Here is a 16,814-nt window from a genome sequence, read left to right on the forward strand (position 1 = left end):
GGGGAAAAGAATATACAGCTCTGGTGAATTTTATAGGGAAGGTGGAGTTAAGGTGGTTGTTTGTTTTGATTTATTTTGGGTTCTTTGTTTGTGTTGGCTTTGCACTACCAAGCCAACCCCAAACTTATTAAATTCATTCCTGCTTTACATAATTATGATGTTCCTGAAGTCAGGTTTTTTGACTGCTGTTGTTTTTTGTTGATAATTCCCGGCACTTAAGTTTGTTTTCAGGCATTTCTGTCAAGAGAAATCAGAGGAAATATTTGTTCTAAATACTGGTGTTTGTGTTGCTCGTGTTTAGGAGAGTGGAAATGCTGAACTTGTTTCATAATACGACCATTTGCCCAAACATTTTGTGCCAAATGAACCCTTCATTCACTGAAACTATTCAGAAACTGAGGCTGTGTTTATAAAATCCTTTCCACCAGTGGAGGTACTTTCAGGAAAATTGTTTTGATATGACCTACAGGAATAATTTTATCACTTCCAAAACATTTTTGCAGCACTTTTCTGTACCCCAGAAGTTTAATGAGTACATGTGTGTCTAAGTCAATGTACCTGAATAAGCCAATATTTTTCAACTCCTGCTGTAATTCTTATTTCAGTGTGTTGAAGGTTGTGCTTCAGACACTCCCATTTCTTCCACTTTTCATGGGCTTCAAGTATTAGCCATATGGAGAGTGAGAATCTGAGAGTCCCCTACCTGTGTTACTGGTAGATAGGAAAGAAAATCATTAATCCAACCGTTTTCTTGGCTTTTATTACCAGAGCTCAGAATAAAGTGCTTCATGTTGTACAGACCTGGAAAATATTCCCAACCTGAGATGAAAATACTGTTTCACTTTTTGTGTCAAATTTTATATTTTGCTTGACCCACGGCAAAATAATTTTTTTCATTTTTGCAAGGGAAAAAAGCTACAATAACAATAAATAAAATTTTTAAAAAGGCAGTTTTGAGTTAACCCAAATCGGATTTTCCTAATCCTGGCAGGGTCTATAAGTAGATGTAAAAGGAAGCAGATATTAGCAATAATTAACCTGGAAGAAGGATAGAGAGTATTGCTCCAGTTGAGCCTGCAGCAGTTAATGATGTCCAAGGACAATACAAAGCAAGAGACAGGATGATAATAAACTGTTAAGTAATTCACTTAACTTGTCTCAAATTTTTCCTTCAGTTGATCAAGACTGCTGCTTGTTTGTATCTGTAATTAACTCCACTCCAGTAGTTCATGGAGTATTGTTGATCCAGCATTTGCCACTTGGAATGAGAGGATAGAAGATGTCGCATTGAGGGACTTCTTGGGCGTTTATTTTGGAAGTGCTAAAAGCTGTGAAAAAAAGGGTTTGGTGGCTTGGAAGGGCAGAGAGTGGTGCCCAGTTGTTTAAGGAAGGAATAAACAAATGTTGTCAAGAGACTTGAACTCGGTGTAGCACATGCAGCAGAGTTAAGCTATTGCATTAAATGCATATTTCCTATGCCCTACACAGCAAAAAAAAAGTCCTTTGCCAACCACATTTACACTGTGTTTGTGTAGTGTGAAATGTAAGGAATTCCTCTGTGTGTCACAAAATAGCTGCAGCAGTGATTTGAAGCATCCTTTTCAGGCAAACAAGAAGCCCAGTCAGTGGACGATGAGGTGGTGGGGGGGTTGTAGCCCATTAAAAGACAGAATTATTCTCCAGGGCAGATCATGGCCATCATTGTAGGTGTTGGATCCTTGTAGATAAGAAAACAGTGGTTTTAGGGGTCAGTTCATTGATCATCTTAGAATTATTTTAGTATTCATCACCCAAGAGCATTCTTCATGTTTCCCTTCTGTAAAATATGCTTCGTTTTTCGGGGACAGGTAATTTTTCACCCTTTTGGGGGGGTTTTGTTGTTTTGGGGGGTTTTTTAAGTGTCTGGTTCAGTAAACATTCATTATTGTAGGATGTGTTCTTTGCAAGTGGAGCTTTTCTCAGCAGGGGCTCTAATGAACATTTCTGCAGCTGTGGTAATGAGTGAAGCATTGGATTCAAGGCTGTTCTTCTTCCATTTCTTCACCGGATCTTTCAGTTTCTCACAGGAGGGACCAGAATGTAGAATTCTAACCTCAAATAGTGCAAATTACAGAAAATTGGGGCCCAGCTTTTAAATTTTGGGTGAAGGTTGCTTTCAGATCTGCTGGAGATAGAAATGCTGTGCACACAAGTAGTGATGTCTCTCTCTTCTGGTGGTCCTCTCTGTGTGCTCATATGAAGTTTGGCTACAAGAGATGGTTTAGCAGTTCAATTAGCAATGATTCTCGTTTCCATGGCCCCCTCAGCTGATCCAGTGTCTCCTTCCCTGCCTTCCCAGCATGTCAGCACTTGCATGAGCATTCCAGCAGGAGCACCTGCCTGCAGCCTCTAAATCTGATACCATTTGCTCTACTCCTACATGCCAGATTTACTCCTTGGGCTTCCGTGGCTATCATGAGATCACATCTTCCAAGACACCCACTCCAATGGGGCATCATGGTACTTGGAGGAGTAGAAGAGTGAAAAGAATGTGTTCCAAATGTTGCTGTCATTGAAGGTTAACTCCTAGAAAAGAGCACTTTTTGTTTTAAGCGTGAAGTACTGAGGTCATTTGAATTGTTTCTGTGATTATCTTGTTTGGGTATTACTGAGCTTCAGGGCTCAGAGTAGATGAGAGAGACAGTACGAGGCTGAGGGGGATTTGTAAGATCAAGAAAGATGCAGAAAAGGCAAGTAGTGAAGGAATATTTACTGTTTCTCACAATAATGGAGTTTGGGGGCCTTCACTCAGACTGCGAAGCAGCATGTTTGAAATAACCAAAAGCATGTCTTCTTGATAATTAAATTGCAGAAGTCATTGCCCCATCATGTTGGGTTCATTAGAGACTAGAGAAGTTCACCCAGGAAAGGTCCAGCAGGGCAATGGTCTGGCAAGTGATTTAGGAAAGTTCACAGGTATGTGATTGCTGAAACCTGGGAGAGCATGTCTGCAATGCTTCTGTCCCATCTCCAGTCTTCTCTTGAGTATCAACTACAGGACAGTGTCAAAGATGCTGGACTACATGTTATTTTGGTGTAACTATGATTGTAGTAAATCCAGGAATGTGATTTTTTTTTTAAATGAAGTTTTCAGCCAGCTTTCTGACTGGAAATATTCAGAATATAATGAATTTAAAATCCCAGAATCAGGCACTTATATTGTCTGAGTTTGTAGTTGCTAATCATTTGCCCTACAAATGCAAAATATCCCGAGTGGTGTTTTGTTGGTAACATTTGAGGAAAAGTCTGTAGTGTTCCTATCAGTGGTTCATCTCTCAGTCATGATGTTCTGCACTGGTAAAATAGGCATCTTAGAGAGCTCTTCCAAAAGTGTCAAAGAGTAGCTTAGAGGGAAAGAAATAGCAGGATCAGCTCCCTGGATCATGAGTCAAAGTCCTGTTTTTAGAAGTCTTGATGCTGCAGTAAATACATTGTGCTCTGATTCCCAAATGCTTTGGAGATTTTGAAGGTGAGACTCAGATTTCTCAGGGGCTTAAGTGTTGATGAGGATGCTGACATGGAAGGAAGGTGTCAGCAGGAAGGAAGAAAAGAACCTGGGAGGAAGTGAACAGACAGACTGTTCTTGGCATTGGCTCTGTGTAGGGTTTCCTTTTCCGTGTCTTCCTGCTGGTGGTTTTGGTTTCAGGTCCCCTGAGCAGACCTTTACCCCTCCGTGGTGTCCAGGCAGGACACTGTCACAAGAGCTTCTTCAGGCCAAATGCTGCAGGGAGCTCTGCTCCACACCAGGGTGAAACACCAGTGAAGCTGGTTTGGAAAGTTCATCAGATAAACGAAATGAGAAACTGAAAACATTTGTTTATTTATTAAATGAAACATTCTTCTTTATCAGCTGTGATATTTCCTACCCTTTGATACTGATCTAGAGGATCTCACCCGGGTGCAGAGCACAGGTTTGATTAGGTGAGGGCAGTGGGCCAAAAAGCTAGAGGTCTTATGCAAATTCAGATCTGCATTAATTTGCATAATGCTTCTGATCTATGGATCTAGCTATGTATTTATGCATATATGCATCCATTATCTGTCTCCTTTGAAAGATACTTCTCCTTTCCCAGCCTCTCCCTGAGCTGGCTCTTCCCCTGTTCCTGGTTGTCCTGGGTGATGCTTGGCCACTCTTGAATCCAGGCCCTCACCTCCCTGGAAACATGGATTTGTCACTGTGGTCTAAATTCTGTATAAGCAATTCCAGTGCTTGTGCTGGGTGTCATCTGAGCTATTTATTTCTAATTCAGAGCTGTGGGAAATGAGTTATTTCTGGAGGATTGTCTTTGGCAAAGGTAATCACAGGGCAGCCCTTTGTGATGGGCGTTACAGGGAATGGCTTGAGGACATTTATTCTCTTTCTCCTAGTTTTTCATCCTCTCTTTGAGGATGAGGGTTGGAGCAGCCATGTGGAATAACCACCTGAGCTCTGCTCAGGTGAGAATCTTTCTCCATCCTTTTGTGAGTCTGGATTCTGAAGGTTTGTTGAAATCTCCCACCGTGGGATCATCAGGAGGATTTTGGGACTCAACTCTCCTGTAAGCAGTGGATGATGTACTGTAGGAATCTCACTTGGGGGTGAAGCCAAGCTGAACCTTTTGTCAGATAAGTAGCCTAGGGAATGGATCTGACTTTCCATACACCAGTTTAAACCTGCCCCTGCTGCCTTTAGACTGCCATCCTCAGAGAGACAGTCTGGTCCTGAACGGTCAGTGGTAGCTGATTTTGTGCAGAAGGTTATGAAAGAAGACACACTGTTTGTTCTGGGAAAAAAAAAAGAATCCTTTTTATTATGAGTAGAGTAATAGAGCGAGTGAGCTTTGTATTTGTGCTCAATCAGTTTAAAGTTTTTTAAATGGGTTTTTAAAATGAGTTTAGTTGGGGCTTGAAGTAGATTCACTTGTTTGAGCGAAGGGATTTTATGCCATAAATGACTTTTTTCATGTGTCCAGAGTTAGGCCCTGGGGTGCAGGTGTCCAGCAGGTGTAAAGTGTCAACCAGGGTGGCAACAGTCAAAGCTCCTGAGAATCCACCCTCAGTGTTTTCAAAACACTCAACAGCCATGTTTGACATGTAGAGCCACAAAACTGGACCTAGAAGAGCTTTATTGAAAACCTGACCATTTATTTTGGTGCTTGTGTGGAACTTAATCTCTAGAAAATCTGGTCCAAAATTCAGTGCACTCTTGATGTTTACAGGTTCAACTGGGTAACTTGATCTGAATTGAATGAAATTGCACAATAAAAGAAAGGAAAAGCCCCTTTGGCAGCTGTTTCTTTTGTGAACTTTGAAAAAAATCAGAAACATGAAGGAATTGTTCCTACAGATCTACCAAAGCTTGAGCTTCTTGGAGTTGATGGAGTTCTCTCTTCTAACTTCAGAACACCATTTCACCCTATTCACTAAATTGAGTTACTAATAAACTGATCATAAAGTGACTTTGTTGGAAAGACAGTTTAGCAAGTAAATAGTTCAATAAATATTTTCCAGGCATTGATGTCCAGCAGATTGCTTGGTATGGTGGATACTAACCACCTTTTAAGAACTGTAGTAACCAAAAGTGCTCCAAAAAGCCTGACCTAGAAGAACTGAGGCCTGAGAAGAGAAAATATTAATCCTGCACTGCTAAGCCAAGATCCATTGGAAGGCATGTAGTATGGAGATAGGGATATAGTAGTCCTAAATCCAGCTGTGCCCTTTCTTCAAGTCCTTCTCTTCAAAAATGCATATTAAAATAATTTTGAGGCAAGTGATTGAAAACAATTGGCAGAAATTCCTCATAGTGAAGCTTTTTAAAAGAGTTTCAATTGTAATAATTTTATTCCAGCATATGGATTTGGGGCTTGGTGGTAAATTGAGCTGTCTCTTTATGGAAGTGGTAAATCCACCAGCATTTGCTATCAAGAGCAGAAAAAAAATGTTTATAAATCATTGCATTTGTTTCAGATTATTCATCAGAGCTGGAAGGCAATTGTTCAAGTTATTTGTGATATTATAAACAGAGCTCTGGGAAGGCCTCGTACTTTGTAGCATAATTTGGGGGTTTGTACATGTACCAGCTGAGACTTTTTCCTCCAGTAAGTGTTCAGCTGATCTTCCAGAGAGGAGAATCCAGATCCCAGTGTGCTGTTTTGAAGGGAGCAGGTTTGAGTGGCACTAAGAGGGCAGCAGGGCTGGGAAGGCAGAGGAAGGCTCTAACTAGGATCACTTATTTATCTTTCCTTCTTGTGCAGCAGTAGGCAAGGAAAGTCTTCACTTCTCCTTTTCCTGTGCACTCCCAAGCTCTCTGATGGGGGTTATGAAAACGTTCAGTTCTGGAAAAGAGTGAGAACTGAGGGCAGGGGGGGATTTTGATACAGCAAATTTGAGTCAATAATGCTTAACATTTCATGGTCAGTAAAAAAACGAGGGCTGTCTACACACTTGCATTGTAGTTCAAGACAGAAGGAGCCTGCCTGGTTTCCCTGGGTACTGTAATTACCCTGGAGCTTTTTTTTCTCTGTGAGAAAGAGCTCTGATTTGTGTCACATGAAGTGCAGGCAGCACCCCAGCACAAATAACAGGCAAGGGGCTGGAACTCACTGGCCTTCCTGCATTAGCTGCTGGCAGACTTTTTGCAGCATTTCAGAGCTTCCTGGCCCTGCCTGCAAAAGTACCAGCAAACCAGCTTGGTCTTACCTTAGTGTGTTGTGGCCAGTCCTGGAGGAATTAATTTCTACTGCAGCTGTGCCAGCTCTTTTGAGGTTTTGGGTGTCGTGGATCCTTTGTTGTGGGTTTTTTGCCCCCTCCAAAAAACAAAATGAAAGCAAAACACACACCAGCTCAATTGCTGGCATGTTGGCACATACTGTGAAATAACTAACTGGCTGAAGAGTCCTCATTTAAAAAAAAAAAAAAGGAAAACATAGAATTTTCAAGTGGCAAGTTGCTCTTATTAAAAAAAACAAAAAACAAAAAACCAAACCAAACAAACAAAAACCCAAAACCCAAACAAAAACCCAAACAAAAACAAGCAAATGAACAAACAAGAAAAAACAAATGAACAAAAAAACCCCAGAAAACAGATATGATTCACTGTTATGAGCAAAACAGGAGAGTTGCAAGGTTGAATGTGGGTCAGGTATCTCTTAGTGGCAGTGGTTTTCCAGTGCTGGAACACATGTCTCTGTTCAACACACCACCATAAAAACTGTTATGCCAAAGTGAAGTGATGGGGGATAGGCAGAGACCCTCAAAACAGCCAGTAGCTAATGCTGCCTTTGTGGTTTTATATATTTGCCTATTAAAAGGACAATACAGACATGGAACATTTAGATTTAAGAAGCCTTCTTTTCATTAAACAACATTAAACAAACTGACAAAGTAGGGGGTTATGACTCCAGTAATTGAAACATGCTGTTCTCTTCAAGAACAGGACTCTATAAAGACTCTTTTCACCCAGTAATGCCCTTTGTGTTCGCCTGCTACCCCTGCTAAAAATTACTGTAGTCCTGAAGTATGTCTTTCCAAGTGGAGTGGGAATGACAGAGTGCAACACCACACTTGGCAGATGGGGTCACAGCCTTTTTAGGACCTTAATGTTCATTGTGCATTGGAAATCAATTTGCAGCTCGGAATACATGGAGATGTAGCTGGACTCCCCTCCCCACTGTTTGTTTTTTTATGTTAACTTTAAGCCTGGGATGCAGGAAAAATAATTAGGTGGAATAATTTGGATTAAGTGATGGCATTTGGGTAGTTTTCATTAGCCTTTTTATGGCTTCCTTGCTCCTCCAGGTGTATATTCTGAATCTGTAGGTTATCTTGAGTTTCTTTTTCCTTCTCTCTTCTAGATGTTGACGAGTGTCTGGATAACAATGGAGGGTGCCAGCAGATCTGTGTAAATACCATGGGCAGCTATGAATGTCAGTGCAAAGAGGGCTTTTTTCTGAGTGATAACCAGCACACCTGCATCCATCGCTCCATTGGTAAGTTCTCGGCGTGTAAACTCTGTGTTCAGTCAGAAATGCTAAAACAGTTTGAGTTCTGTTGGTTTGGTTCTGTTTTTTTAATCCCCAGAGCTCCCAAAATCACTCTCCTGGTTGGGTGGATTGATTGATTCCTCTGCTACTCAAGCTTGTAGCAGAGCCATAAATAAGACGATGGAAAAGGCTTTAGTTTGACGCAGAAATTATGCTTGATTTGCACAGCAGACTCTTTGGGCAGGCAGAGACAGATGTTCAGATTTCCAGGAATTAAAAATCTCTCGTCTGTTTGCATAGCAGTTCACCTGTCTTTCAGCTGGGAAAGCATGGCATCCTAAATCCAAATGAAACTTCTGGAAATGATAAAGGTTATGTGGGGTTTTTTGCCAGTTGTGTAACTCGTTACTTCATGGCAGACAGGTCATGGCTGATCTTGTATTGACACAGCACTTTTCTTTGGTTCAGTACCCTGGCCTAGGCTGGGTTAGAAAACTGTTTCTCTGTTGCCTGTGCACTAGTGGGAGAAATAAGGAATCCCTGCAAAACTGGGATCCTTGTCTGCTGCTGGTTTTGACCAGAACAAGCAGCTCTCCCTTTTCTATAGATGTCAGACATGGAAGACAAGTTTGAGTGGAAAGGGAGAAAAGAAAACAACATAGCTATAAATCTTTGCAATTAAGTGGACTCCTTCTGTGTTCATTCAGACTTCTGTGACCCTGGCAGCAATGGGAATATATTCCAGCAAACTCATTTCCCAGTAGGCAATACAGGATGACAAAGTAGCGAGATGAGACTGGTGATCAACAATGTAAGCATGCTGTAAATTCCAGCAAGCCACACAAATGGTTCTGAGCTGTTTCAAGGGACTAAAATGAACCAGAAAACCCCACTTGAACACAGGGTATGAATTTAGTCACTCTGTTGACAAGAAATCTCAGAAATGTAAATGTATTTCTGGCACTGCGTGTCTGCTTACACAGAATTGCAAGGACAGGTAGTAATTTTGATGTTCAGAATTGTGAATCCTTGGAACACACTCACAAGTCCACTTTTTAGCATGATTATTAAGCTTTAAGCAATTGAGGTGTTTTGCTTATGACAAGAATATGCAATTAAGCTCCATCAACCAGGGCATTTTAAGGGTTGTTATCTAATAGGCTTTTAGTCATTCTTTTCAACATAAATTTCTGTCCAGTGTAAAGTAACCCCGGCACAAAGATATCCAACAAAGCAAGGAATAGTAGCTGGAGGCTTAATGAAAACCAGTTGAAGAGTATTGTGATACAATCATTATTTCAATTTGCACATTATAAAAATTCCCAGCTGTAATAAGAAAGAATTTAGTTATCTGAGATGGAAACTAATTAAATAAATGAAAAATGAGACTCTAAAGGCAAGAGTTTATTCTTTATTGAGGGAAAAGGGTAAGTTTTTATGGCAAGGAGGATTCCTGGTTTGCCCCAGGGACTGGGAGGGTGGATTTGAAGGCTGACTGCTGTGTGCACATAATAAATATGCATGGGTAAATATATTTGTGCTAACTCGTTTACGAAGAAAATGTCATGTAAAGCATGGATGTTTAATTTGAAGCAACACCTTAAAGTTATTTTAGATCTGAAAAAAAAAAAACCCAGCAAACTACCAAAGAGGTCAGTGGGGATTGCGAAGTGTTTTATGAACAAATGGCTTGTAGCTTTTCAGAAGTAGAGTGTCAGCAAACATTGCACTGTAGTGATCCCCCCCCAGCAATACATCAGGTGGGTGTGCTGGAGGAAGGAACCGAGATGAAATGATCTCCTTCATTTGTCAGAGGTGACTGAACTGCAAATAGTAAACAGGCACGGTGAGAAAGCAAGTGGCTTTTTTCGTATCTGTGTTTGCTTATTTTTGTGTGTCTCCCTTGTAAATGCTGCTGCAGAAGCTGTTGGAACACAAAAATACACATCAACATGGTTAGTTGTGCCTGTACCTCTGTTGGCAGACAAGGCTGGAGTGGACAAAGGCAGAGCACACAGCCAGCACTGCAGTCCACACACAAAGGCCTCGACCTGCCAAAGCCCTTCACCAAGTTTGAGGGAGGAACACATCCCTTTTTGCACTAACCAGGCAAAGGAATGGTGTCTTCTGATATGAGGTACCCTCCCTAAAATTGGTGGCTGCTGTGTGAATTTTCTCAGCCCCCAGAGATGCCCTGTGCCCCATGGTTTTTGGGGTGTCTCGTGGGGTGCTCCCACCCACAGTTGTGGTTAAAAGCCACGTTAGGGTTCATGATAGGACACTGTGGACAAAAAGGATTAATGATCCACAGAGAAATACTAATTTTATACCAGTGGCAGGCCAGGCTGACATTAAAGTCAGAGCAAACCCTGGTGTCCCAGCTTTTGCTTTGTTTCACTGTCTTTCTACTGATTTCTTATGTTTAGTCTCGGTACCTTTGGGGAGGATGCTGTGCCCAGTACAGCTTGCCTCATTTATTTTTGCATAAAACTTAATTTCCCTTTGCCGAGTCAGATTTTGGTATGAGTTTGCTCACAGTAATGATGGCAACACCAGGGAGAGAGACTGGGAGGTTGAATAGATTGTGAAAGATATGGAAAATTTAACAGTTGTTTATCTTTGTACATCTTAATTGCAATATGAGGTGTGAACGCTGTGAATTATACCAGAGACAAGGTTGTGTTTTCCACGTGACTTAGAAAGAAAGCAGAATAAAACAGCTGTTACTGTATCATCTCCAGCTCCAGAGGGAGCATGTGTTTAATAAATGTGGAGATTAGGATCCCGCACTACAGCTGTGACTGAGTCAGGTGAGTGGGTTATGGCACAGTTTCCCTTAATTTGATGATAAGCCCAAAGCCCTAATTCAGCAAAGCCTCAGGGCACATCCTTAACGTCCTGATGTTAGCAAAGTTGGTTAAAAATCTGAATTGGGCTTAAGGAGTAGCAAAATAGACAGAGTTTAGCTCTATGTCTGTATCTCCACTGAGGTTCAGAGTGATCACATCCTTCTGGAGTTCTGTGGCTGGGAAGACCTCTGTCACTTCACATTCTATCCCCTGAATGTCCACCTCAAACATAAGGTATATTATGTCTGCTCATCATTCACTGCCAGTGTTTTTATACAACTGGTACCAAACTGGACAGGAAGATGCAATTCTGAGTGGTGAGAAGAGGTGAAGTAGTACTGGGTTATAAGGCTCAAATTAAGGTGGACTCATCCAGTGGTGGAAAAGCCCTTTACACGGTTGTCACTGTCATTGTCAAGCCTGTTAAAAACCCATTGGGCAAGGAAATGCTTTTTCACTTTCCCTTATCCCATTAGCCCTATGTTCTTAGCAGAGTTAGGGAATTTGACATACAGTCGAATTTTACCACAACTTAGCAAATTACTGTGCTGCAAACAGAGTCTCAAAACCAGCTTGTCTCTTTTCTGCACTAAAAGTCTGTCAGTTTAATCCCAGAGGAAAGGGGAACATGCTAAACCACATTGCCTGGCATTTGTCATGGGCTGAGGGGCATTATGAAATGGGTTACCTTGCTTGTGCTGATGCACAGAGGCTTGTTAACCTTGATTATGTGTTAAACCCTTGTTAATTTTGCAATAGTAGCACACGAATCCTTTGGTCAGCTGACCTCAAACTACAGGGTTTCTTCTGGTCCTGAGGATTATAAAGCCACCTTTGTTCAATTTTTTTCCTGCTTATTTTCCATGATTTATTTTTATTCTTTACCTGTCTTCTTAGTCCAGTGTGATTTTTGTGGTGGCACAATAATGTGTTAGGACTCGCTGGGAGGAATCATGGTCCCCAGCAGGAAGGGTTGGAGCTGGGATTCTGGGATTCTTTATTCCTATCTCTGGTGCTGATTCCCTGTGAGACTCTGGGCAAGAAGGTTATTGTGACTCAGAACTTCTGCACTAAAGCACTTTAGAGGACAGAGGTGTATTTTCTACAGAAAGCATAATAATCTATTCGCGTTTAGATCCATGTGGAAGAGTGACTTTAAATAATTAAGTGTTGCCAGCACTATTCCAGACTTTAGGAAGTACAAGGTTTCTCATCTCAACTATGAAAGCTCTTTCATAATGATGTAACCAGTTGAATTACTCCATTACTTGAACATACATCACCACAGGTACCCTGAGTGCAGGCATCTCACAGAAAAATCCTATTTGTCTTTTCTAATTGGAGTCCTAATGTGATTGTAAAGGAGAGGAATATATGTAAAGCAAATTTTAAGGAAATCAATCCACGTGCTTTTAGATAATATAATAAGAAAACCTTTCAGGCTGCATAAGTTTTATCTGGACAAGCATACTGTGATCTTGGAAGCTTTTTCCTAAACCTGCACACAGTATGACCTAAGTGTAATAGAAACTTGTCTGTTTATACATTCCCATAGTACATTTAGAATAAAAAGTTCAATTTATTATCTTTCACAGAATATATGATACATATATATATATATATGCACACTATTTTAAGTCTCACTGTGCCCTGTTAGAAATGTATAACCTTTTAAAACTGTGTATAAACCACAAAAATTGCTGTACTTCTGTTTCTGGGATTCTTACTCTCTCCAGCAGCCTGTGTGAAGACACCTCAGTTATCTTTCTCCGTTCCTCTGGAATGGGAGGAGTTTTTAATTTGCCTAGAGGGAAAATGCAACAGATGAAAATACCTGGTTTAAGTAAAAAGTAATTTCTGTTCGACCTGAGTTCCCTCCCCTTGTTTGTGAATGACTTACTAGGACTAGTAAAGTTACACTGGTGCAAAACTATTTTCAGTGTCATCTGACTTGGGTTCAACTGTGAGGGGAAGCAGTAATGATCATAGAATCATAACAACATTATTAGTTTAGGGCTAGATGTGAGAATTAAATAGTCTGATGGAGTCATGGAACAGCCCAGGTTGGAAAGGACTTCCAGCCTTCTGTGGGAAAGGGAGTCTAGGTGAGAATATCAAGTGCTCTGTCTGGTCACATCTTGAAAACCACCATCATTGGGGACCCTACTGTGTCCCTGAGGAGGTTGTTACACTGAAAGGTTGTTCTCATTGTAAAAATTACCTTTTTTAATGTCAGGATAAAACCTCTGCCAGTGCAACTTGTACCCGTTGCCCTTTATCTTTTCTCTGCTTCCATCCTCTTCGTAGCCACCCTCTAAGCACTAGTCAAATAAAACTGAGGCTATCCAAATTAAACTGCAAAAACACAGTTTCCCCTCAGCTTTTCTCTTTAAGACCTTCAATAAATGTCAGCTTAAATGGTGGCTGCTTAGGATGGCACAGAATTGGAGGCAATGGCACGTCACTTTTGGCTCACGGAAATTCTAAGTGCATCTGAGACCTGAGGCTGCAATCTTTCTTTTGTAGGTGAGAAAACTGAGATGTAAATATGACAGTATTTTCTAAGACTGTGTTGGGACTGCAGGACAGATTCCCTGTAGCTGCACTCCTGGTGCTCAGAGCAGCCCAGGTGGAAAACAGGATGTGAGGAAATGTTATGTGATGAAATGAAGAGAGAGTTTCAGTATATCCCAAGCTGCAGAGTTAAATACAGCCCAGTAAAGTTGGTTGCTGGACTCAGCTGAGTTCCTAGGGACCAATTCAGCCCCATATCACAGTTACACTCAGCAAAACGTGATGAATCCTCTACACACTCTTACCTTAGTTTTGTAGCTCACTTGCCTTCTGAAAGAAAAATCTTGTGTTTGAAAAGTTTCTTGGACTTTTAATTAGTTTTAGTTCAGAAGGAAAACCAAATTTCGTTGAGTAGCCAATACCTGTTTTTGCTTTGCTTCATCTGGGATTGAATGTACCAGTAAACCAAACCAGTCAGCAGGGCACAACAGTGGGGAGTTCATTGAAACTCAAAGGAGAAATTTCCCAACACTCAGGAACAGCAGCAGATTGCCAGATTTTTGTCAAGAAATCTGCGATTGAATTCCAGGAGTGTTGTGCAGAAGCTGTCCTGTAACAGATACCAGATTTAATATTCTGAAAAGAAAACAGAACATACAGTAATAGTAAAAAAACTAAAGGCTAGGTGTACCAGGAAACATCACCTGGTAGGTAATCTAGAAGTCACATGCATATAGTACTTGAACAGTAGTAAAAGTAGATGCCTAGTGGAACATGACTGAGTGACAAACTAGGACATGCAGGTAATTTCTCAACAAGGAAGAATCTGAAATACTTTAATGGCTGTTGTTTCTGCATGGCTCCATTGCTAATGCCTTTTGCTATGGAAAGGATGAAGCTAAAGGGGGAAAATGAAGCTGGAGATGCAAGGAAGTATGTCTTGGAAAGAGCTGCAGCAGCCTGACAGCCAGGCAGCTTGTCAGGGGGAGCAGGGGGTTTGTGAGTTGGACCAAAAATCTCTCCACACTGTGTGACAGAAAGGGCAGTGACCAGTATGGAGCTCAGCAGCTCCACTGGAAGTGCTGACAAGATGGAGAAGCTACACACACCAGTGGGAAAACACACTGGAAAGCAGTACATTAAAAAAAAAAATTAGAAAGAGAAAATACGCAAAGAGGTCTTTCACACTCAATCCTTCAACAGCATTGGAAGTGAACCAATGTTCTGTTCGTATTGTCTGCTCTGGATATAGCAAGATTATAGCAAATAAAAGAACTGACGTGTTTTTTAAAGGCCTGTCCAGCATCCAGTTGACTGAAACATCAGGTGAGAAAGATCTGGGAAGAATATTAAACCAGAGTGTACTGGAAAAAAAAGCTTGCATTCACAGATGCACACAACAAATGGACTCTGTTTTAAGTAATACATTTAAGTAAATGTGGTGTATTTGTCATGGTGTGTCTCTCTCTGAATTCAGGGCCTGCTCTGAACACTGTGTAAGGATGCTCAGCATCTTCTGTAGTCACTATGGGTCTCTCCATATATTTTTATTGTATTTTTTTGCTCTACAGAGAAATCGGGCACAGACCATGTTGCAGGCCCTGTTCCTCTTTTCTGCTTTTCTTCTGCAGACATGTGATCCAGGAGGAACTCTACAGACTGATATCATGATGTGTTTTTGGTTATAAACCAGGAGAAATTGAAGATATGAGTACCAAATACCTGTTCATTTATACAGTTAGCCTCCTGTATATAGTGTGCATTTCATGAGTTCTGTTAATTATTCAGTTCCATGTAATTATGTTTGAGGTTGCTCTGAGCTACTCTGAAATAATTTAGGAGTTAATGGCAATAAGAAGGAAGATGCTTGTATGTAATAGCTGTACATATTTTGAGCCTAAGAATACTTACGTGCTTTGTTAAGCTTCATATCTTAGAAGTCACTGTGAATGCATTCATGGCAGGAACTTTGTGGTACCACCATGAGATATTTTTAAGAGGGGGCACAAAGGGAGAAGGGAATGAGATAAAGGTATGTCAGGTAAACAGAAAAAAGAAGGAAGAGAACCAGCCAGCCAAGTGGGAATGAGGTGAAGTGCAAAAGAACAGATTGAAAATGAAAAGAAAGGTGAGAAGCAGCATGAGGCAAAAATCCATCCTTCTCTCTCCTTAATTCCATGGCTCGCTAATGACATTTCTTTTCAGTATCTGCTCCCTTAGAGTTTCCTTTTCATTTGGGTAACTTCTTTCCTGTATAAACCACAGTATAGTCATAGCAGCAATGTCTTTGGAATCTTATTTTCTCCTCTCAGTGGAATGGATCAGGTACTGAGACTGCAAAGCCGCCCTTGCACAGGTCATCAGGATGACACCCCTGCAAGGGTTCGGCTCTTCAATTCTCCCAGGAGCCAAAAAATGCAGAAACGGAGGTGTTAAGTGCAACAGGGAGCTTTGTGTGCTGTTGGACTTATTCTCTGAACTGTGTTCACCATAGATAAGAGCACTGAGCTCTGCAGCAAATCAATTAACCTGCATTTTGTGCACGATGCCGTAGTGGGACCGATCATTTTCAAAGGGCTGTGCCTGACTTATCAGCGCTGAGAAGCTGCAGATAAGCTTTCTTCTCTTGTTCCAACATAAAGCATTCACCTCTGAGTAAAAGCAACAGCACTTTTGGCCCCCTTTGATATGGAGCACCTCCTTTAAAAGTTTTTCTTTATGTTTATAGCTCACTAAATCACTGCACATGCAACGTGAGCCCAGAGTATCCACTTTTGCTGCAAGCGTGGTGTTACATCGGTGATTTACCAGAGCTGGCAGATTTTCTGCCTACAGTTAACATGGGCTGAGGATAATATAATAGCTGCTATCTTCAATCCATATCAAACTGCAAAGTACCAGACAGGCCAAAAGTAAGAGCCTCCTTGCTAAAACATTAATTTTTGACAGGAATCCACATGATCAGGGTTGGCGTTTCAGTATTTAGCGTAATGAGAACTGGTTATTTAAAGTGACATTTCTTTGCGAGGCTACAAATGCCAAGATGGGGAAGCAGGGATGGGAGCTGTTCTTCTGCTGTGTGTTTCTCATTCTGCCTGCTTCAGAAGTGAACTCCTAGTTATTTGCTTTTCTAATCACTAATTCACTAGAGGATGTCGCAGGAGTCTCCAAAAACTACCTCAGGAGTCTAAACCCCCTCTGAAACAGGAGCTATTATTCCATGTACTCTGACTTATAAATATGGGAGGCAGAAGAGTTAAATAATTTGCCTAGAGTTACACAGGAAGGCTGCAGAAATCACAAGAACTTTCCAGAAAAGCTGTGAAGGACTCATTTGACAGAGCATGCAGTTTAATGTGTTGATCTCACCAAATCTGTTTTGTTAAGCTGGGGATCTGTTTTTTATGTGTGCTCCTACTAGGAACAGAATGCAGATACCCTGAGCCCCCAT

The 16,814-nt window shown here is 41.1% G+C and overlaps 1 protein-coding gene across 3 annotated transcripts in view; it reads left to right on the forward strand.

Annotated features, from left to right (window-relative positions):
* Window positions 1–16,814, forward strand: part of SCUBE1 (signal peptide, CUB domain and EGF like domain containing 1) — a 175,700-nt gene that overhangs the window by 36,526 nt on the left and 122,360 nt on the right. For all 3 annotated transcript variants that reach the window (XM_027660696.1, XM_027660698.1, XM_027660697.1), the window contains exon 4: window positions 7,872–8,006. In XM_027660696.1, the coding sequence (XP_027516497.1) occupies window positions 7,872–8,006 (135 nt within the window). The remainder of the gene's footprint in view (window positions 1–7,871; window positions 8,007–16,814) is intronic.

Source organism: Corapipo altera, unplaced genomic scaffold (assembly GCF_003945725.1).
Source record: "Corapipo altera isolate COAL_440 unplaced genomic scaffold, ASM394572v1 239, whole genome shotgun sequence".
Taxonomy (NCBI): domain Eukaryota; kingdom Metazoa; phylum Chordata; class Aves; order Passeriformes; family Pipridae; genus Corapipo; species Corapipo altera.